This window comes from Dermacentor variabilis, chromosome 1, assembly GCF_050947875.1.
Source record: "Dermacentor variabilis isolate Ectoservices chromosome 1, ASM5094787v1, whole genome shotgun sequence".
NCBI classification, from domain to species: Eukaryota; Metazoa; Arthropoda; class Arachnida; order Ixodida; family Ixodidae; genus Dermacentor; species Dermacentor variabilis.
Window position 1 is genome coordinate 87,982,504 of NC_134568.1, and position 24,127 is coordinate 88,006,630.

Below are 24,127 nucleotides of genomic sequence, written 5' to 3' on the forward strand. Positions count from 1 at the left end.
ACTGCATAGCTCATAATCAATATAAGAACAAAACTGAATTGGTTTACAGTTGCCTACTGATTTCTGCACTTGCTTGACATCGAAACATATTATTCAAATGAATTGTTCACAGTGGCCTTACAGGTTACTGTCTGCAGTGACTAGATTTGTAGCAACATGGCACTAAACCATAACTTTTGTGGCTTACACTCAGTGAAACAGCGCCAGCCAAGGAAGGCATGGTGGTGTTTGGCAAGCTGTCACGGGAAGTTTGCCACTTAGCAGTGATTGGGTCCCACATCATGCATGGAGGCTAGACTGAGGACCAGGAAGCGGCAAGCATGTCTACAAAGTTTGTCTATGCGCTTACAGAACGGAATGGATTAAGCTCGCGTGTAAGCGGAAAGCATAAAGCTGACTTTGCACAACGCAGCATAGACTGCCAGCATCGTGTAGTATAGGTCGCACTTCTCAGCAGCATCGTGATGACACACAATGGGCAAACTCAAAATGCTCCTGCAGCCACAACCACTATAAAATTTTAAATAGAAAGAAGCACAATAGTGAGCAAGAGCCGGCAAAAAAGTGTTCCGTGCTTCTAGAGTTGTAGGAAATGTTGAAATTATATTTTTGGTGAATATATCTGCATTTGTGGTGCAGTAAATGTTCTCCAAACTTGCTAAGTTCAGCATCTGGCTCATCTATAATACAATGTAGTCAATCTTTACATACTTTTCAATATTCATTTGTTTTAAAGGTACCTAAAAAAGGGAAAACAATTCAAGCTGTCTTCGTAAAATACCCTTCTACACTCTTAAAAAAGTTTACACCCTTTGGGTCATATCTTCTCTCGTAACAATAATCGTCATCTGTCTTGCCCGCATTTCCTTTCCTTAATGCTATGAGCCTGCTAGACTAAGCAGCAGCAGAAGCCATCATGGCTGACTGATGCGGGAACTTCCAAGGCATCGTCGCCACCAATCTTTTGCTCCTTTGCCTTTTCTGGTTTACCAAGCTTCTCTCAGTAAGAGCGACTTTCTTGGTATTGCATACTCTTAAAAAAGCTTACACCCTTTGGGGCTTATCTTGCCCTACGACAATCATAATCTGCCTTGCTTGCATTTCTTTTCCTGAAAACTCTGTTCTCGCTACTTTCCTGTCGAAAATACTGTGTCACGTTGATAACGCACAAGCCGTTCATGACTTGGAAGTGCCAGGCTCATAGCGTTAAGAAAAGGAAATGTGGGCAAGACAGATGACGATTATTGTTACGAGAGAAGATATGACCCAAAGGGTGTAAACTTTAAGAGTGCAGAAGAGCATTTTACTAAGACAGCTTGAATTGTTTTCCCTTTTTTAGGTACCTTTAAAACAAATGAATATTGAAAAGTTGATGTGCAAGCACTCACAATCTTTGCAGGAAGCAGACAAAATAATAGAAAAAAAAATTCTGTAGTGTATAAGAAACTACAGTTTTCGGAAGCCTAATTTTTCGGACCTGTCATATTATTTGGATTTCCCTGCGGCATCGCCACAACCAATGCAGAACGGTGAACGAAATTTCAGATGCCGTACTGTTAGTGTCTCATTAATTTTTAAAGAGTGAGGTGCGTGTGCAATGTTGAAAACCTGACAAAGTTGTTACCATTGAGGCTGTTATCCGTGACATAACTTTCGTTGTCGAGGAGGCATCTCCTTTCCTGAGTGCCATACAGTCTTTGTGAAAAGTTTCATAAACTCAGCACCAAATGGCAATTATGGCTGCAGATTCCTGATAAGGGCACTGATTATGCCTAGTTGGTGGGGGCATCTGGCGACATGTGGTTGCGGGAAGCTCGCCCTAAATATGGTTGTGCCTGCAGACGATTACATGAAGATCGGACATGACAGCTCAAGCGCATGGGCTGAACTGATGGTAGCGTGCATGAAGCGAAGTTTGGGTTTGCAGGCGATCAGCTGGTAACTACAATGAACGCCTATGAATGTTGTATACGCATGTACTGATAGGAATGGTGAAAGCTCGCAAGTAGACAAAGTTCTAAACTGAATTTGCCAAACATAGCCTGAATGACATTGTCGAGAAGTCAAGGTCGCACAATATCTGCACTTTGCAACAGTGCACATTGCCACAGGCGAACGTGGAACGCACCTATGGCCTCAACCGTGATGAATTTCGAATAGGCATTATCTCAGTAAATCTTTCCGAAGTACTTTTTATTTTTACTGTCTCAATACATTTTTTTTTCGGCCTGCCAGATTATTTTGACATTTTTGCAACCCCGTCCGTAACCGAAATATTGGCTGGCGACTACATTTACTTTTCGCACGCAAGCAGCAATGTGCATTCATTCTGTGCAGAGCAAATGCTACTGACAAGTGGCTGGAGAAGACCTTTTCTTCGCCTCAGCAACCCCCACGATTTTTGGAGTGCATACCACATGACATACACCATGCTGCCACACTAACTTTTTTTTCGTTCCTTTTCGTTTGCTCTGCATCTCCTCCTTTGTATTGCCTAAGCATTTCTCTCGTCTTAATGCTTGTCTACTCTTGATCAGAGCACCACGTTAGGAAGTGCACTTGCTGTCTCGCTTGTCTGTGGGATTTTCTGGAAACCGTATTATAACCAGTATTTCGTCTCGCTGATAAGATGTATATGTATATATGGAGTTTTATAGGAGGGTAAACAGGAGTCAGAAAAGACTCATTACAGTTGAACCTCGGAATAATGAAATCGGCAAGGAGTGCAAAAAATTCGCTTTTCCAAGAATTTCGTTGTTGCGAAATGAGACAGCGCAGATAGGTAATGTGCTGGAAAACGAAACTTTACTGTCAAAATTTTGTTAGCCTACTTTGGCAAGCTTGCTCAAGGATATAGAACCGCACTGCTGACAGTACAAAGTGCGTCACATGTTGATCAGCAGTGGCAGCATTGACGTAGGGTAGTATTCTCGTTCAATTGCTTACCAAGATAAGATCACTTTTGCAAGATTTTGCGTAACTTGGCACCAGATGCAGAACAGCGCTCCACGCATGCAGCAGCATTTCTCCACTGCACGCTGTCACCTGTAGCTGCCGACACGCCCAGTGCTGAGCACGAAAGTGATCGTATCGTGTATACCCAAAGGAAGTCGAAAGAGAGTAAGGCCCCTGCACGCAAATCTACGTCTGGTGCTGAATCCACATACGAGGCCTGTCAGGTGGCACCAAAACCAGCGTTCTTGAAGCAAGAAATGCGTATTCCCAGACAAATGCTCAATCACAAGCCGATGCGTGGCACTCCATGCTGCAATCGCTATCTCAAGCGCCATAAACAATTCCACATCGGTCGGATATGGATTTCCTTGTTTTTGCTGCATTTCGCTCACCAAGGCGCACATTACACACTGCACTAGGTGTGCAAAAACCGTCGTCACATGTAGGTAGCATACTGCTTCAAACTGGCGATCAACAAACAAGATGGTGATGATGTGTTTCCAGCGCATGCGATCGCTTTTGGCGCTCGGTTGTTTTTGTAAACAAAAATGGCGGCGCCAATGCGAATGTAATGTGGTGGTATTTTACGCAATTTTGGTACAAAGCAATCATATTTGAGCACATTTTTGAGCCTGCTAGCCTTGCATGAGTAGGTAATATGAGAGTTTTATGTTCCAGCATATTTCATTGATGCGGGATTGTAGTACAGCGATATTTCGTTGTCAAAAAGATTGCTGTATCGCTGTAGTACAGCGATAATTCCCCAGGTCTTATATTGTTCTTTTTTCGCTTCAGTATACTCGTTATATAATATACAATACCGGATGACTAGGGTATTGCCTTTTCTGCCGCTGAGATTATGATCTCAGCGATTTTTTTGTTAAGTTCGTCAATGCTTAGTTCTGATGAAAAGACAGCTTCCAGTTTCGCGTTGTCCATAAAAAACGGCCAGTCAGCGAGCTGTAATTTCCACCGGCGTGGCCTAGTGACTAAGGTTGATGGTGGTGATAAAAGTTTGATGATTGCGGGTAAATGATCGCTACCATATGAGGTGTCGAGAGCTTCCCATTTAAGATCACTAAAAAGAGATGGTGAGCAAAAAGCTAAATCTAAACAACTAAAAGTGCGGGAAGTCGGTGAAAAGTATGTCGGTGAGCCTGAGTTTAAAAGGCAGATGTCATTCGACAGAATGAAATCTTCAACGAGTTGCCCTCTTTGGTCAGTTTTGACACTGCCCCAAAGAGCACAATGAGCATTAAAATCTCCTACTAAAACCAATGGTGCCGGTAACTGACCTGTTAAATTTTCTAGGTGTTTAGTAGTAAAGTGGGTGTAGGGTGGAATATACAGTGAACAAATGGTTATGGTTTTGTGAGACAGAATGGTGACGGCTACAACCTCGAAAGATGTATTCAGTTGAACATTTCAGGTAGGACTGCCGCCCTGCACAATTATAGCGGCTCCTCCTGACAAGCGGCTGGAGTATTCGCGGTCCCTTTGGACAACGATGAAACCTTTAAGAATTTGACTATTTTTTGGACCAAGATTCGTTTCTTGAAGACACACTGCAACTGGCGAAAAAGTGTTTCTAATGTCTTTGATGTTATCTATATTGTGTATAAGACCTCTGCAATTCCAGTGTACAATGAAAGACATGGGTGTAAAATGAAAAATGTACCGATGTTTGTGAGCTTAAAGATTAAAGGTGACATGCGATATGGAACGGTACAAGTTTGATGGATGGTAACCGTTCAGGTTACATGTCCCTATTTCAGCGCCGTTATAAGGAGCTTGTCCTTCTTAGAGTGCAAAGAAGAATGCCGTTCGTTTGGCATCAATGACGCCAGGGTTTTGGTATCGACCTCCATCACCTTCTCTGAGGTGCTGGATGATCGAGAGCCAGGCGCTGAAGCACGCGTCTCGGGCCTTGGGATTCTGTTTAGTCTTGAGACCCTGCGGAACAGCTGCCTGCAGGGCCGTCTTAGATGATGGTGGAGCAGCACTAGGTGCTGCCACGAAGGGGGCGGATGGAGTTGCTACGGGACCACTGACCGTGACCCCTGTAGACTCCTGAGACCGATGTGGTGCTGCCCCTGCCATGCCACATTGGCATAGCTTATTTGAGATATGAGTGAAAGCCTCTTCCTTGCTTCGAAAAATGAAATCTTCTCTTTTACTTGAAGAGCAATCACCTCCTTCTTCTTCCAACAGGGACATCATTGTGAATATGCTGGATGATCCCCTTTGCAGATGGGTGATCGTTGGCACTGCATTTCGCGCTTGTTTCTTTGCCTCTACATGATTGTGATGCGTGGCTGAACCTCTGGCATTTGAAACACCACCTTGGGTTCGGTATGCATGGTCTGACATTAATCTTTAGATATCCTGCGTCGAGAGAGGTGGGGAGAATGCTAGCACCAAAGGTAAGAATCACATGTTTGGTGGGGAGTTGTTCATTGTTCCTTCGGATTGTGATTCTTTGAACTTTGATCACATTTTGTTCTTTGAACCCCTCGAGGAGTTCCTCGTCACTCAAGCTGAGAAAATCTTCCTCTGAGATAACGCCCCTGCAAGTGTTTAATCAGCGATGGGGAGACATCGTGACTTTGATTTCACCAATACTGGCAAGTTCAGACAGCTTTTGCACTTGTTCTTTGTTCCTCAATTCTATTAACAGGTCTCCGGTGGTCATTTTTGAGGCCTTGTAGCCTTTGCCAATTTTTTCTATGAGGCATTTCACCACCAAAAAAGGGGATAGCTTACGCATACTTAGTGTTCCTTCACTATGAAAGACGTGGTAATGTGGGAAGTTGTCTAGGTCGGTTCGGAGGGTAAATTGAAAAGGTGGATCGGTGCGACCTCTTTTCAGAGGCCGATCTGCAAGTCATGGGAAGCTTCTGCCATAACATAGTTTCAAAATTTGGCGGCGGTGGTAGCCACCCACCATCGAGCCCAACAAGGGGCGGATGCTACAGGTTGAGGAACCTGTAGACGCCAGCTATGCACCGGTACTATAACCTAATGTATATACCCAAGACTAGATATATTACACAACATTTACCCTTGCCGCCAGGAAATTCGGAAGAGGAAGTGAAAAGAAGATGGGAAAGATGAAAAGGCTAGAGAGAAGACGAAGATTGAAGAGTAGGACAGGAAAAGGCAACTGCCAGTTTCCTCCAGGTGGGTCAGTTTGGAGGTGCCGTCTATGTGAAGCAGAAGCCAAAGAGGTGTGTTGCCTCCACCGGGGGCCACAAAAGTCCGAACACCCGGCATCGCCTCAACCCCCAGGATCCCCCTTTCCCCAGACACGGCTAAGCCGCGCAGGGCTACACGCGGGAGGGTCCAATCCTCATGTGCTCGAGTACGTGGTATCGCAACACATCAAACGCCTGCTTACGTGGACACCCCTGCAGGGACTGTGAAATAAATAGGCGAAGATGCTCATCACAATAGGATTGGCAGTGATAGCTATGAACGTCGCATGCGACAACCCTGGACAAGATTTGCTAGCACCAAAATGAGAAACTCAGTGTGCACCAGTGTTCTCATGTGAAACGGGCGGGCAAGTATTGCGGTGAAGTTGCTGCGGCGGGCAGCTATATAATGTTCTCGATCGCCCGCGCCTCGCGCGTTTTCTTGTTTGCATGGGATATAGCGGCCCGAATAGGTATCATACGATCATGGTTTGGCGACATATTGAATGTTGGTGCTCAAAAATTGTTTTCCATGAACGTATTAACTGGTAAAAAATGAGCGTACTCTGTTGGGTCATTTTTTCTGCTCTCAATTGCGAACGTTGGCACTGGAAAAAAGTATGTAACGGGAACATATCAACAAGGTTCTGCTGTATATATTTTCTTTAACATTTTGAAAACTAATGACATTGGCATCAGGTAAACCAAATCCAGAAGTATCTTTAAAGGCTATCACTGTAACAAAAGGGCCGATACTTAGGCCACCTATTTAGAATTTTCCATGAGGCAGTTGAAGGACTAAGAGGCTGTTGTATCCCAGGAAATTAGTAATCGGGCATCATTCAAAACTCCAGAAAGCATGGGGCAACCAGTGCAACCGAACAAAAGGCTCTGCCGAAGCTTTGGACACCTACTAAGCTATATCCATTAGTCCACCATTTTAACTAGTACTTGAAAATAATTGACAGCTTAACATTGAATAATAACCATTTCATCTGGCATTGTTACATGCATGGAATATAAATTATACAGACTTCTGCAAGCAACCTTCTTTCCCCATCTTATTTGGAACAACCAACCAAATGCTTCGAGTAGAACCAAGGTGTGGGCAGTCAAGCTGGTGCCTACTCAGACGTGCGTAGAATCATGCTAGTGAAGTTTTGTGTAGGGTCTCATGGCACTTTACATGCAAGATGACTTCCATTGTGATGGGTGCCTAATGCTTCCCCTTACGACTAAAGCCTCACACAGCAAGACTTTTCCACAAGCCTTCTTTGCTTTCATGGTGTCCTACACAATTTTACAAACTATCACACATGGTCATTGCATATTCACCTTGATGTCAGGATGCTGGATGTCGAGAACACTTGTGACATAGAACGGTCCATGACGGGCTGAGCTCTCCTCAATCAGAGGCTGGCAGTAGACATAGCCAGCTGATGACATGAGCAGCAGCTGGCGAGGCCCTTCCTCAGGACAGACAAAACAACAGTCACGTAGTCGCCCCGTTGGCAATAGGAAAAAGAACTGAGCACTCAGGGCATCTACTGACAGGTCGTACACCTTGACAAAATCTGCGGTCACCAAGGCGAGCTCTGTTTGGGAGCCCGGCAGCCACATGGCCTATAAGCATAAGAGAAAAGAACAACACACACTAAGTTTTCAAGATTGAATTCAACGCATGCAGTAACCAAATGCACCACATAAGCATGCTTACATACAACTGGCTAATAAGCAATAGAATAGTACCGTACCCTTTCCCTTATTATGCCCAATAAAAATGCAAGTTTTCTTTAAAAAGCTTCTCACTAGGCATCGTTGAAAATTTTGCTTAAACTCTAGAAGTTGCAGAGCACTGGCCAGGATGTGTCCTACAAGATGAATTTTATGTGCAAGCGTAACTGTGCAGCTCTTCAAATGGGCGGTGTCTGTCTGAAGCTGCGAGGCAAGCGAACGAAGAAGGCACCTGGAGGTGAAGAAAATTTTGCACCAGGGAAAGTACGAAGGAGCGTGAGCGCGCCAAAGTAACGCCACCTAGAGGAAAATATAGGTAATGTTGAGCGAAGGTGGGAAGGACAAATGAGGCAAAACGTTGCGGAGGACGAAGTTAGGTAGAGGTGCGCTGGGTTGACCTCCTCTGGCAGTTGCTACAGGTATTGTTTGAATACAAGACGTGCTGGGATAACGTCGTCCTTGCGTGCCATACGCTGTGTGCGCAAGTGAAAGCATACAACGCCGACCTAACGATGGTGGCTCAATTTCGCGTGTGCAAGGATGAAGCAGGCTGTATTTCGTCGGGCACATGACACCGGGGGAGGGGAGGGCAGTGGGGCGTTGTACTTTGGCCCCGTGCAGTCGAATGGGCTTTATCTTGAAAGCGATCTGCTTTGGAGGCACAGACTAGGTGGGCCAACAGCTTGTAGCTTTGCGTGCACTGTGTTCTCACCCCTCAGTTTGCACTGAAGCGTTACTTCGCTTGCTGCTGCTGCTGCGATTCTTCACGCCAGCATTTTGACAGTGAGCGTCCAGGATCATCCAGTGTGAAGTGTTCATGTTTGCCTGTACGTGCTGACACCATGCATCGGTAGCTTGTGCTCAACGATGATGATTAGACTCTCACATCTGCTCTTGCTGACATTCTTCGGGGTCAAAGTCACCAGCCGAATTCTCCCCTTTCGCATGGGCACATTGTTGTTGGTTATAGTGGCGTCTCTGCTGTTGACGTCTCTCCTCATACTCGGCTTGCTCTTTGACCAAGCGCAAAATGTGTGGTCTTTCCATTTTTTTTCCATTTCTGTTGGAGTTGCAACCGTTGCAGTGGTTGTGGGGGTTAAGGCTAATGTGCCCGGACACAGCTAGCTAAGGTCTAAGGAGACACGTAGCTCATCCCTACTCTGCAGCACACGCAAAGGGTTCGCTGACTCACCGGCAAAGCATAGAGATGACTCCCGCCGTGGTACAAACAAATGGGTATTTATTCACTGTTATGTACAAAATGTACAATCTGTCGTTTTGTACTCTTCCTTCCCAAGTCTTTATTTTCCTTTTTTGGCGCAACAATGTATTCTTTATATGTACAAAATGCACATGCAATACAGGAGTACGGCCCTAGGGTGGCAGTCGCAGACTATGGGTGAAAGCTGCCGGGAAGTCTGCTCCGCCACAGCGGATCTTCCAAGCAGGTTTGCCACACAGAATGGGCACCAAAAGGGCACCAAGAGCACCAAAAGTCAATCTATCGGGCGCAGGCCCTTGCGTACAACCAATGCTAAAGGAGAGAGAAGCCAAAGAGAGGGCGAGAGGGGCAAGTTCCTCAGGCATTGTTCCTACACACAGCGCATGGCGTAACGTGAGCCGCATGCGCAAGCAGCAGGCTCTGCGTCATGGCCGACGCCAGCGGCTGCGGGGAATGTACACTATCCAAAATAAGGCTGGAACTGCGTGTCCCCAGCAATCGCATGGGTGGATGGCCCAAGACGCGCATGAACAGGAGATAGGGGTCAAAAGGGGTTCCCACATGGTCAACCTCTGCAATGCACAATCCGACTCTTACACATTGCGGCAGAAACTGCGGCGTATATCCCCGTGTTTTCCGACCCCAACTGCCATGCAGTTGTGTTGAAGGTAGACAACAGCAGACGTAACCTGCAGCAACGGTGGCAAGCGCGGGTGCACTTCGCAGGTGCGGAGCGCAGAGAAATCGCCTGTCCTTTCTTTCTTCTCCACCGTACTATCATTTGCTCTCGCCTATCCAGCAATCGTGCCACCATCTTTTTTGTTCACTTTAGGGATGTTAGCCAGCCCAGATACCCCCCCCCCCCCCACACACAAAACCACGCAGCACCGCCATCTTTTTTCTTCACTTTCTGGACGTTAGCCAGCTTAGATACCACCTCCCGTACAAGACCCCGGAGCACCGCCATCTTTTGTTCACTTTTTGGACGTTAGCCAGCTTAGATACCACTCCCTGTACAAGACCCCGCAGCACCGCCATCTTTTGTTCACTTTATGGACGTTAGCCAGCACATATACCCCCCCTACAAGACCACGCAGCGCTGCCATCGTTTTTGTTCCCTTTACAGCCTGCCCAGATACCCCCCCTACAAGACCACGCATATGACTAATTCATACAGGTCCATAAGGTAAACAGCTTCGCTGCAAGATCAGTTCTTTACAAGAAGCATTGTCGGATGTGAGATTTGCTGTCAGTAGGCCAAAGGAAAGTGTTTTTTTCTTTCAGTGTCTGCTTCCCGACGCTCCAACAAGACGTGAAGGATGGTCAGTGTCTCGTTGCATTTGCCAGAGATAGGAGGTTCATTCCCAGTGAACAGGTAAATGTGTATGTCACATATGTGGCCTATTCTAAGTCAGTAGAAAATGACCTCAGTTTGTTGTATTTTTGTTATTGAAGGCAAATTTCCCAAACGCAGCTTATTTGATGTTTCGGTGTCCCAGATTCATTGCCAATAGCTCCCTAGTTTTTTGTGCAAAAATGACTTCAGGTTCATGGCAGCAATAGCTATGGAAGTGTTGCTAGCTTTCATTGCTATGGATGTGGCAATTTCATCTGCAAGCATGTTGCCTTCGATGCCTCAATACCCAGGCACCCAGCATATTATAATATGCTGGTTAGATGGATAAGTACCACATAGCAGTGAATAAAGAACATTGAGTACAGGGTTTCGGTGTTTTTGCCATGATATTAAAGCTTTCAGGATGCTTAAGATGTCTGAATACAATAGCATTTTGTAGCTTTAATTTCCCGATGTGTTTTACAGTCGACAATATTTCATAAGCCTCTGCCATGAAGATGCTCATTTCAGGGTGTAGAAAGTCGGATTCTGAAATGGATGGACCGACTGCTGCATAAGACAACCAGCATGGGATTTTAATGCTGAAATTTCAGGCACGAGTATTTTGCCTGAAGTTCTAGGAAGTGAATTCTAGTGTGCGTCTCTGGAACATGTTTAGCGACCCCTACAAACAATGTGTCACACCCAATGGGCTGCCACTGCCATGGCAGTAACAGCTTCGCTGAAGCCACAACAGAATGTTCAAGCAGCGGAACACCCATTTCTTCACAAAGATTCCTCACACACGGAGAGAACAGCTCTCTCATTGCAGGGTGGTTATGAGCGTTACGTAAAGTGAATGAAATGTTGAGAGTCCATGATGTGAAGAGGCAAGCTGCTCTCCTACAGGAGAGGTTCTTTCCCAGTACCTTGAACAATGCTCAAAAGCAATGTTCCTTTCCTGCTTAGGGTTGGTAATATCGATGATCAAATAATCTTCATTGATGTCCCGCTTTGATTTAATTGACTTGATCAAATAGGCCTGTTCGATTAATTTTTTTCGAGAGTTGGACAGAGGCGGCGTGAAAATTTGAGACCGTACTGGAATGGCAGTGCACGAGCAGTGACTGTGAGGCTGCGGTAGAGCGACTGTTGACTGTTTTATCGAGTCCTCAGTGATGCCAAGCTGAGCACTTCCCCTCTACCCCCACACGCCGCCCAAAGCCGAAGGCTTGAAGTGCCCTCGCAATTCAAGGCATACTATAGCAATCCAGTTGTTGATCGTCATGCCACTCCCAGTCAACTCAAGACTTGACACAGCATGCATGCCAGTTTGGAGCGTTTATATGAAGTTCATGTTGATTCAGCAAATCTATAGCGTTCCGAGCATCTATTCTCGCATGTTGGTTGTGTGGCCATTCATAGAAGGTGCCGGTTTCATCCAAGTTTCTCAGCCAATTGACATTCCTTCGCTCTGTAGAAAAGAGCATGTGGTTTAAAATCCTAAACCAGCAATTTTCTTTTTTCCTGCGCATATTGCAATTTCTTGCATATTTCAGTTGGACGTCACTTTACACACAGGGATTCACTAGTTCCATGTACGTGAATTCTGCACTAAGTGCCATTTTGTAACATATATTGTTTATCTTTTCAAAAGCTACTAGCACCAACTATATTTAGTCTTTAACAAGATAAAGATTATGCTTTATCAAGTGTTTATACAGATGTATTTGAAACCAAGTTCCACCTCTCAAACATTAAATTAGGGTCCTACAAATTTTGAAAGTGTCCAGCAAAAATTTCGATTAATAAAGTAATCGAAAAACCCTGCATTGAAAGTGATTAATTCATTAAAAGCTAAATTGATTAACGATTAATCAAATAAAAAATAATCGACCATCTCTACTCCTGCTTTTTCCCATACGAAAGGCCAGGGCCCAAGTGACATCATCAAGTATCATGGGCTTCAAGATATTAGGAGGCAGAGTGACAAAAATACAACCAAATAAAGAAAAGAAAAAAAAAATAGAAAAAAAAAATAAGATTGCTCTCACGCTGAACAAAGAAAATATTGATTTGGGAAACATGCCAAGTTCTTGCTCTGCTATTCCAGAATGCTCGACTACACTTCAGTGTCCAAAAACCTACTGTAATTTGTGTTACCTTTATGATGTAGTTGCCTGTCTCAAGTTGAGGGTGAAGAACAAGATGCTCAGATACAGATCCACTGCTGCTGAAGGTCAGCACATGGCAGTCCTAAATAAAAAAGAAATGGCAACAAAGGAACACATCATGAAAGTGAGGATGTCGTTTGATCCTTGCGAGTACTATGTTTGCATTGATATACTAGTATGTAGCCCCTATAGACAGCACATGCAGTCCTGATAGAATGTTTTAGCATAGCATTATAAGCGATAGGTAATATTTGGAAGGTTTGCACCTTATAGGTGGCAAGCAAGGTAAACCAGGGTGGCTGTCTAGAGGAGTATGACACCTTGCCTTAGGTATACACGAAGCTGCTTTCATTACATTACATTATGAGCCACACTGAAACGTAAATAGCTAGGAATAGATACCTAACCAAAGGCAAATAAGTACTAAGTAAACACCTGCCACATCATTCGCTGTGCTGTGATGGTGCCACAAGCAAATTTCAAGGGAGGATGGAGATGTGAATGTTCCCTCCACCCTCCAATGCCTTACCCGAGCTTTGTCCCACAGAAGAGAAAAAATAAATGAGCTGTAATCTTTAATGTACGACAAGTAATAGCATTCTCTCTACTAACTATTTGTAATGACTTTTAAGTATGAAGTAATAAAGTGTGAATTTGGGGCAGGTGGTACATGTTGTATAAAAAAACGAGTAACAGAGCAAGAAACAAGACACACAGAAGGAGATGGATAAAGGGGTGAAATCACGCTTTGTCCATCTACTTGTTATGTCTTTTTTTTTTTAGCTGTTACTCGTTTTTCATGAAACTTATGAAGCACATGAACACCTAAATGTATTAGGATTTAATTGTTCAACCATCAACCATGAACATCCCACAAGTGATAAAAATCATTCACCTGTGCTTATAGTACCCTTCGTTGTATGAACAATCAATATTTCAAATAGCTTTTTGCACACTTCTGCTCCAGGCAAATGTATTACAATAGACATGCAATGTGACTATTAAAAAAAAAAACTGCAGTGTATGGGAGGGTATCCTTTGCCTCAATGCATCAAGGTCTTTAACCCTTTAAGGGTCAATTTTTTGTGCCATATGCAACTGCCCAGGGTCGATTTTTTTATTGCAGATTTCAATTCTTTTAGCGACTTATTTCGAAAAAAATTTACCGCAATTTTTCTAGGGTGACCGTAAAGTGAGAAAAAGATATTTTGCGTTGGTATATATGTATTCTTCATTCATGAATAACAACAATAAAAGCGGAAATAAATCCATAAGAATGAAAAATTTGAAGCATTTTTATACACATAGTTCAAGGCCATGAAAATGCGCACACAAGAATATTTCGCAAGACTTAAATGTTCCTGCTCTTACACTATTATCTAATGTGTACATCCATAGCATAATCAAACTGCGTAGGTACGCGCACTCAGGAAAACTGTGTGGCTGTGTGCCCATCAAAAAAGCACAATGTATGACAAACTTCCGCTAATCTTCACCTTATCACCAACCAGGGGCAATTAGTTTTCGCGAGTGTAAAAAGAAAAAAAAAAGAAGCGATTGAAACGCATGCACGGCGGCATCCTTCTATGCACACCCCCGTGAGCACCAAACGAGCGAGAAACAAGCAGTAGCCCTTTGAGCGATTAGTACGATAGCCATCATAGCCATAGCCATAGTACGATAGCCATACGATAGCCATCAGCTTTGCAAGCGCAAGAAGCCGAAACCGCCCGCGGAACAAAACCTGAGCCGCCGTCGCCGTTGCGCGAGTGCGGTAGTATATAGATGCGCGGGAGCAAACTAGCTCTAAACCAAACCATGCAACAAAAACTGAGAGAGGGAGGCGCGCGAAAAAAATTCCCTGTATTCTCACATAGTGGCAGCACAAGATAGAAAAGAAAAAGTTAGGAAATTGGCGCGCTTTTTAAATGTACAGAGGTGCCGTAAATATATGCCATCGGCCATTTTGGACTTGTTCGCGGCGCCGTATATTTACGTCATTGACCCTCAAAGGGTTAAGGGAGTTAGTAAGCTGTTAAGCTTTAAGTTGTTAAGCTTTCCAAACGTACAAGTATTATCACTTCAAAATAGGTTTAGTCTATACCGTAAGAATGTATTAAGCAATTGATAGCATGTACAAGTTTGATAAATATGCTACAAAAACCTTTGCATAATTTAATTGATAAAATCAAACAACTGGTGTGCTGACAATAAAACAAAACAAAAAGGCAAAAAAATTCCTGCCACTCCCTCCTACAATGGCACGTAACTCCTAGACTATGCATAGGAAGAAGTCACTGTAAGTAAAATGTGCACTGCAGACACTCAGTGGCAGCGTCATAGGCTTGCTGATCGATAGTCCCAACACCTATTCTTTCTATCACTGCAGATTTTGAAGCAAAGAATGGGGACTCATCTCATCGAGAGACAACCCATCTGGCCCATTAGGGCATGTGGCACATGACTATTGCACATGGCAAAGATGTAAAGAGCACAAAGCACAGGAGGTGTTGGCACAAAACCAACTAGCCACATGGGAAAATGTGGCCATACAGCATTGTCTGCTAATCCTCCTCATGGTGTTTCTCTCATTGCTGTGTGGCACCTAGCGAATAGGCAATGCTATGCTAACTAGTATGCACAATGCTAAGCCTAACATTCTAGTCTACAGCTATGGCTGCATTACACATCACTTCTTTGCGTTATTATAGCACACATGCACATACACATACTAGTATTCCTTGCGTACTGGTACTATTCTGAAGCAGCACTGCTTGCAGTTTACCCTTTTATCAGAGACAGTGCAACTTACATGAAAGGAATTAAGTGACAACAAAGGAGAAAGAAAAAAATTATGTGGTTTTACGTGCCAAAACCACTTTCTGATTATGAGGCACGCCGTAGTGGAGGACTCCGGAAATTTTGACCACCTGGGGTTCTTTAACATGCACCTAAATCTAAGTACACGGGTGTTTTCGCATTTCGCCCTCATTGAAATGCGGCCACCATGGCCAGGATTCGATCCCGCGACCTCATGCTCAGCAGCCCAACACCATAGCCACTGAGCAACCACGGCGGGTCAAATGAGAAAGAAAACCAAGGGAGCATTCCATGTACCTTTAGTCCACATACTGCCAAAAAGTCTTCGTTGCATGGGTTGCCAGTGATTGAGAGCACTGTAAATGGAACAGGGGCTGATGCCAGTCTCTGAAAATAGAATATAGAAACATTTTCTTTGAAGAGTTTGATAGGTAGCAATCTCGCCATGCATTGTAGAAAGTGCAAGTGTCATCCAGATTTCGACAGACATCAGATTGGGTGAAATTACTGTGAGAGTGCCTGTGACATATTTGGAACCTTTTTGATGCAGAAAAGAGGAGACATGTACCAGCACGCCATCAGAGCTGCTGCACAAAAAAAGAGATATTGTGCCTATCACGACAGGTCCAATCTACGTTCCCAACAACACGCCCCCCCCCCCTCTTTCTTTGTTGTTTTTTGCAAATGTATAAAGTTCGAAGCAAGAAGCAAGAAACTCAAACCATACTTCCCATGTTTGGAGAAACTAAATCCGGGAGATTTTCTGACCGGAAGGGGGGAGAGGGGGATCGGTACTTCAGCCACAGACCGAAGTAATAATTATATAGGATGATCACTTTTTAAGTTCTATGAAATTTTTAGAAATCCTCATTGCAGTTAACATAATTCTAGTCTTTGAGCGAGATTATTCACAGAAACAGACATTACTTGAGAAATTGAAACACATATTCAAGTATAATTACCAAAATTTCACTAAATAACTTCTTAACTAGTTTACAGCACATATGGCAACTTTGTAATCGTAGCTGGCAAGTTTGTAAGGTGTCTCCACTTGGAATTAATTTCCAGAATGACACCAGCTTGGAAATATGTGCCATCAAACTTGCTGTAAAAATGCACTGTTGTTCAACTTACTTTATTAACAAAGCTCTCTTTTATGCTTTTATGCACAAAAGTCACTGGAATGTCCACAAATTTTGTCCCACGCTTTGGGAAATTATATCTTGAAATTGGTATAATCCTGGAGTTTCATTTTAAGTGGATACATCTTGCAAACTCACCAGCTACAATTCGAAAACTGCAATATGTGCTGTAAAGGAATTAAGAAGATAATTAGGGATACTTTTGTTGAATAGTTTAATATGTGTTTCGATTTCTCATCCTAGTAATGTCTGCCTCTTTAAATAATTCAGCTCAAGGACAAAGCATGATATCTGCCACAGGCAATATTTAATATATTCAGAAAAGTTAAAAATGAATGCCTCGATATTCTGGCCTCACAGTACGATTCCATGTAGTTCCCCAAATGTTGTTGCATCATACAAAATGTTTTAAATGGCAGATGCCAGAAGCACATTATCCTTGCTGTGGCAACGATGTCACCAGCAATGTGCTACTAGCGCAGGGCATGACTAGTAAAAGTAACTAAAAATGCACTGTAATGAATGCTCTTTTTCATACAATAAGAATAAGTTCAGGTCAAATCTAAGCTCTGTTAGTCATCTAAGTCATAATAAGGTTCAGCTTAGTATAGAAGTCTTGAATTATGGGATTTTACGTGCCAAAACCACTTTCTGATTATGAGGCACGCCGTAGTGAAGGACTCCGGAAATTTACACCATCTGGGGTTCTTTAACGTGCACCTAAATCTAAGCACATGGGTGTTTTCGCATTTCACCCCCATCGAAATGCTGCCGCCATGGCCGCTTAGTGTAGAAGTCTGTGGACTCAGAAAATATCACTAGCAAGCCAACCCATTTCAGTGGGCTATCTGGTAAGATATGACACTTGTATGGTACATTGAGATAATGACAAGAACAAGAAACAAAAGCATTGACACAATAGAGAGTTTTAGAATAGTGCACGACACAGGCACTGACTTCCCACAAAGTATGTTTATTGTGTGAGCGTGGAATATATAGGCAGACAAGCAAGATTGGAAACATAAATGGCGTGAAAAACATGAGAAGAATGACTCGAGATTGCAGGTGAATGGCGATGTGTGAAATTTGCAGATACGCTACTTCCTTGTCTAATAACTGGGTGGATGTCGAACTGATGCATGAAGGACCACGTTGGATGATGGCAAATGCCTCGATAATTTCATGTGTGCGCTGGTCAGCATGCTTTTGAATGACAGTGACTTCTCTAAAATAGGGGATGCATTTACACGACCTGCAATGCAGAGCATGATTGCTTCTGTATTTTTGTTTTATGTTGTTGGCAACCTTCTTTAGGGGGGCCGTCTCGGTTGACCCTCCTGCATAAGAGCGTTTAGCTTGCCTGGGGCTGAAAAAAACAACCGAAACACCCGCTCTTCCCACGGCCTTCTTCAATCTATGAAAACCTATGCGCACATAGGGAATGACAGCCATTTTCAAAGTATTGGTCTCAGTTTTGTGTGGCTTCTTCCTTTGGTTCATTTCCGCTAACATGTCTAAGCTAGCTGTACCAGAAGGACGCTTGGAAAACCAGCCTGCAAAAGCTGCTGTACCTGGCCTTCAAAGGCCATTTCAATCTTGTGTATGCATTATTTTTGCAGTGCATTACGGAAGGCGGCTTTTGCAATTCCTCTCTTCACTAACCTTGAGTGAGATGACGGAAAAGGCAAGAGGCTTTTTGCTGAGCAGGGTGCATACCTCCAGCATACATGTTCTTTCTTGAACAAAAGGAGAAAGTCTAGAAAATGCAATGTGTTGTCCTCTGGTAGCTCATTTGTGAGCGTGAGACCATTCATATTATCTACAAAGCTTTTGTAAACGACTTGTAGCACTGAAGCAAGATTGTCTTCAGTTGCCTCAATGAAGACGAGGTAGTCGAAGTACCTGAGCACCTTCTTGGCGTGGACCGTTGGGAGGTTCCTTTCGATGTCACGGTCGTAGCGACCTAGCAACAGGTCACTCAGTATAGGTGCAAGGCATGAGCCAATGGACACTCCTTTGTTTTGGAGGAACATCTTCCCTGTGAACTGGACCATCGTGGAGTGCCAGTACAACACTAGCAAGTCGAGAAACCTATCTACACTTGTTCAGTGCTCGCTTTGGAATTGCACATCCCCTTATGTCTCAATGCCTCCGTTTACAACTTCAAGAAGTGAGTGGGGCAATGAGTAATAAAGATCCTTTAGATGGAGAAGGCTAACATCCCGGCTGTGCTGGGAGAGTTGAAGTACTCAGATACAGCTGCTGAGCTGCGAACCAAGAAAGGGTCGGTCACCTCGAGTAGGCCAATACATTTCTGCAGGAAGCTAGCAAGCGGCTTCTGTCAAGCACTTCGTTGTGACACAACGAGAAGAAGGGGGTTTAACCGAGGGGCCCGATTTTTATTAATCATATCATGAGAAGCCAGCAAACAATGACACCAAGGAAAACACAGGGGAAATTACTTGTACTTACTGATTGAATTAAGGAAATGATAAATCAATGGCAATGAAAATGGATGAAAAATCTTGCCGGAGGTGGGGAACGATCCCTCATTTTCGCATTACCTGTGCGATGTAACCCTGTCTGCTGCATAGTGACTTAATGCTATGGCATATTGTCCCACCAGCTATGTGCTGCAACATGCAGCCTCCAAGCTACTCTTGGAATCAATAAGTGAAGTTAAGCTATCTGCTGACGCATACACAATAAAAAATATAAAATTGGAGCTGGGGAGCAGAACACTAGTTCCGTGAAAAACTGCTGCCCTGTCATGTGGCTGAATGATTCAACTTTTCTTGCAGTGCGTCAGAAAGTGAAGCCTGCAGCGTATGACTAAATGACATTATCTCCTCTGTATTATTGTGGGGTGCCCGTCAAATTCATTTTTCGTCTAGAGTGGGCAGCACATCATAACTGTTCTTTAGAAGGCTGAGTGCACCCAAATGGGAAAAAACTTGCAGTTTTGCCCGAAAGCCAAAGCATCAATTGCAACACTAAATTAGTAGACAGCTATACAAAGTTAGGATAGTAGTTTTATCAGCCATATAAACTTGTAAACATTCACTTGCTAACTGAATTAACAAGCATGGTGTCAGCGCAAATGAGCAAACATGAACACATCACACTCGATGAGCGTGGACACTCGCTGTCAAAACGCTGGTGTGAGTAAGTGCGGCAGCAGCAGCGAGCGAAGTGACGTTCGTGCAGTGTACCGCTTCAACGCAAGAGCGCCGAGAACACAGCAAACACAAAGGTATGAGCTATCTGCAGGTCCCTTTCAAGACATGGTACACGCGACTGCGAAAAGTACACACTTGCTGGAGGACTCGAAGCCCCGCCCCCTCCTGCGCTGCCTAGCCACTTTCCTCCATATATGGCGCACGAGATTGAGCCGCAATCGTCAGTTCTCCTTGTGCCTGGTCGCAAAATGCACAGTTGCTTCCGAAGTACAACGCTGCCCTCCTTCCCTCCCTTTTTCCCATCCCCCCCACGGCATTTCACGCAGCGGGACACGGCATGTTTGCTCTTCACTTTCTTTGTTCGCGCGCACCAGATTCAGCTGCGATCGGTGGCCTCTCTCAAGTGCTTTTACTCGCACATACAGCATACGATGCGCGGAAACGGTGTTATCACCCTTGGACTTTATACGGAACATCACAGCGACGGCGAAAATGCACTTAGACTTGTGGGGATGCTCGACTCTCGCGCGTCTCCTGTAATCCGGCTTCTCCCCGTAGTTGGGTGCCAGCAGCGGTCAGTACGCTCTTTCTCTTTGGCTTTGGGTCGGAAAGCGGCACGGACAGTCCGCGCGCGCGCCGTTCTATGCTACTGCGAGATGATATTGTTACGCCTAGGAGCAGGACACTGGAATAGAGGAACACGATCATTCTAGAAAGTGGGCACGGCAGTAGCACACCGAATACCATGCTGAACCTTTCCTGCCTTCTTGCGCAGGTTCTTGCTGTCTGCCTGTCAACGCAAGCTTCATCGCGTTCACCTGCACCGGGTGAATGGCATGCCAACTACATCAGTAATCTGATCTGGTCTCTATCTCATCCTGGTGACCACTGCCATATCATCGAGATCTTCATATGCTCTTCGACACTCGTGACCTTACCCGTGGACTATGTGACTGCACGGACGGCTATAAACGGCTTCGCATCATTGACGTTGGCCAGTGGGCCCAGCAGCAGCACACCGAATACCATGCTGAACCCGTCCTGCCTTCTTGCGCAGGTTAGTTCCTACTTGCCAACTAAATCCTATAGAAGTGACAACCGGTCTCTTTTGCTGCTGCCCTGCCCACTGTCCACCGGAAGGCGGAAACTTGAATTACTGGAGACTTTATCTGAATGCTTTTCTATGTTTTGCTTATTGATACGTGCGGGAGACGTTGAGCTTAATCCTGGTCCATCCACCCACTCCGAATCGCTTCTCGACATGGAAAGCTTGCCTGATGATCCCAAACAGCAAATGCCAATTATGTTCCAGTTTCTAAAGGAAATTCATGCGCGCTCATTGCAATCAAGTAAAACTCAAGCAGAGCTCGCCGCTGATATTAAAGCAATTAAAAACGGACAAAAAGGCATTGAAGCCAAACTTGCAGCATTTCAGAATCGCTTGGACACTTTGGAACAACAGGCTAAACAGGCTCAAGACCTGTCACAAAAATGTCTTGCCTTACTGAAGAAGTCCTCGCACATTTATCCTCGCACAAATACACATTTCAGTCACGATTTGACGAAATGGAAGACCGGTCACGTCGCGACAACCTAATTTTCTATGGCCTTCTCGATTCCAAAGAATCTTGGAATGACACTGAAAAAAAGTTAACAGATGCAATTATTTCAGTACTTCCCTCATTTTCTGCCAATTGCATCCAGCGTGCTCACCGGTTAGGTCCAATCACTCCTGCCAAACCGCGTCCCATTATTGCTAAGTTTTCCAACTTTAAAATTAAAGAAAAGGTGTTATCACTGCGTGAGCAATTCAAAACAAATAACATATCCATCAGTCAGGACTTTTCACCCGGAACCCGCATAGCTAGAAAGAAACTAAAGGAATTTGCTCGTAGCCAACCACAATCGTCCTCGTCCCAGCTGCGTTACAACAAAATGTTTTTAAACAAAAAATGCTTCATGTATAATCCTGCCTCCGATAAGGCAGAAGAAATCGAGCTACGTGGAAGGCCTGCTGTTGCTGCACCTAACCCGGGCACTTCAAGCTAGGAAAGCGCGAGGGGTGATGGGCACTCAAGCTGTTCTCGTGTAACTGTCCTTTTTACTAATGCAAGAAGCTTACTAAACAAATATAACTCCTTATCATCCGCAATAGACACACTTCCTGCTCATATCATTGCACTGACCGAGACCTGGCTGCATGATAACGTTCAAGATATGGAAATCTTCCAAGATACATACCGTTTCTGTATTTATCGTTGTGACAGAGATGCGCGCTGTGGTGGCGGTGTGCTCGTCGCTGTCTCTAAAGATTTTTTATCATCGCGCATTGATGTCAACACTAACCTAGAAATCATTTGGGTGTCTTTAATAATTGACCATCAAAATATAGTCATTGGCATTTGTTACCGTCCTCCCACATACACTGATTCTTTTGTCCCGAAACTTCATGACAGTATTAATGATATTTTCTCACGTTTTCCCTTATCTCCCATATTTTTATTCGGCGACTTTAACTTTCCTAACATAATGTGGAACACAGAACCAGCTGCTATGTCACCATTTTCCTCTCAAGCTCACGATTTTTTACAACTATGCTCTACGTTTTCATTATCGCAGCTAACCAGTCAAGCTACTAGAATCACGCCTGTCTCAGCCAACACCCTTGATCTAATCCTTACAACTAGACCTGACCTTGTTTCTAGTATTTCTTATTTACCAGGTATAAGCGACCACTCGTTACTTTCCTTTTCTATTGATGCGCACGTTCCTAAAACCAGCAAAATACGCAAAACTATTCCAGAGCTAATTTTGCATCTAATCTAGCATAGTAACTACGCTAGAGCTAATTTTGAGGCAATCAACAATGAATCAGTGGATTTCACTAACACATTTCTGACTAACTTTGATGAACGTTCTATTCAACATAACTGGGACATGTTTTCAACAAAAGTAAACAAATTAATTGAAGAATACATCCCTGTTCTCGAACACCATAGTATAACTCCCATATCAAACAGCTTTCTAATCGAAAGAAACATCTGTATCGCTTGGCCAAATTATCATCCTCAAACTCACACTGGACGGCCTATAAATCTGCATCTGATACCTACATTGCAGCATTAAAGAAAGCTAAAGATAACTTCATGTCGAATACCTTACCCCAACTTCTGAATTCTAATGTTCGAAAGTTTTGGCGTATGATTAACCCGTCTTGATAACTCCATTGCCTTGGTAGACACAGCTGGCAACCCCGTCCCACCTAACCAATGTGCTACTATTCTTAATGACACCTTCTCAAGAAATTTCTCCGTAGTTACAAATACTAGTCTTCCAGACACTTTTCATTACAGTTACCCATTCATGCCTCCCATTATTGTTGACACGGCTGGAATTGCGAAACTCATCAATAACTTAGAGCACCATTCCTCCCCTGGTTATGATTCTATTGATTGCAAATTTCTCATAAATACTTGTGTCTACCAGCTCAATCATACTAACAAAAATATTTCAGCAATCACTTGACACATCAACTCTTCCAACCCAATGAAAAATTGGGAAGGTGATTCCAATCTTCAAATCGGGCAATAAAAGTCCACCATGTAATTATCGACCCATTTCCATTACTAGCACATGCTGCAAACTCTTAGAACATATCATATACTCGAACCTTGTCGCCTTTCTTGAATCTAACTCCTTTTTCTCACCAGCTCAACATGGCTTTCGGAAATCATTTTCATGTGAAACAGCTCATATCATTTACTCATAAACTGCGCCGCATTCTTGATCGTTCTTCGTTAGCTGACTGTATTTACTTAGATTTTTCTAAAGCATTCGACAAGGTCTCCCACATACTTCTTTTTCATAAACTTAGTCAACTTAATATTGATAACAGTCTTTATTTGTGGATCAAAGATTTCCTTTCAAATCGTTCCCAATTTTTTGTAGCCAACGAACTTTCCTCTAACCAATGTCCTGTTCAATCTGGAGTCCCACAAGGATCCGTATTAGGTCCCCTTCTTTTTCTCATTTTCATTAACGACCTTCCCTCTTTAGTTTCTTCTAATATTCATCTTTTCGCTGACGACTGCGTTATTTTCCGTGAAATAGTTACTGATAACGATGCTAACATTCTCCAGTCAGATTTAAATTCTATATCTAACTGGTGCAATACTTGGCTAATGGAATTAAATATTAACAAGTGTAAAGTGATGCGTATCTCTCGCGCATCCAGTAGTCCTGTTCCATATTACCTAAACAACTCTCCTTTAGCCGCGGTTTCCTCCTATAAGTATTTAGGCGTTCATATCACTTCTAATCTAAGTTGGTCTCTGCATATTGAGAAGATAATCAACAACGCTAACTGCATGT

General features: G+C 43.8%; 1 protein-coding gene across 4 annotated transcripts in view; it reads right to left on the minus strand.

Annotated features, from left to right (window-relative positions):
- The window catches only part of poe (E3 ubiquitin-protein ligase-like protein poe), a 549,114-nt gene that overhangs the window by 248,372 nt on the left and 276,615 nt on the right, over window positions 1-24,127 (minus strand). For all 4 annotated transcript variants that reach the window (XM_075691124.1, XM_075691117.1, XM_075691109.1 and 1 more), the window contains 3 exons: window positions 15,733-15,822; window positions 12,605-12,697; window positions 7,485-7,772 (listed from right to left, as the gene is read on the minus strand). In XM_075691124.1, coding sequence (XP_075547239.1) covers window positions 7,485-7,772; window positions 12,605-12,697; window positions 15,733-15,822 — 471 coding nt within the window. The remainder of the gene's footprint in view (window positions 1-7,484; window positions 7,773-12,604; window positions 12,698-15,732; window positions 15,823-24,127) is intronic.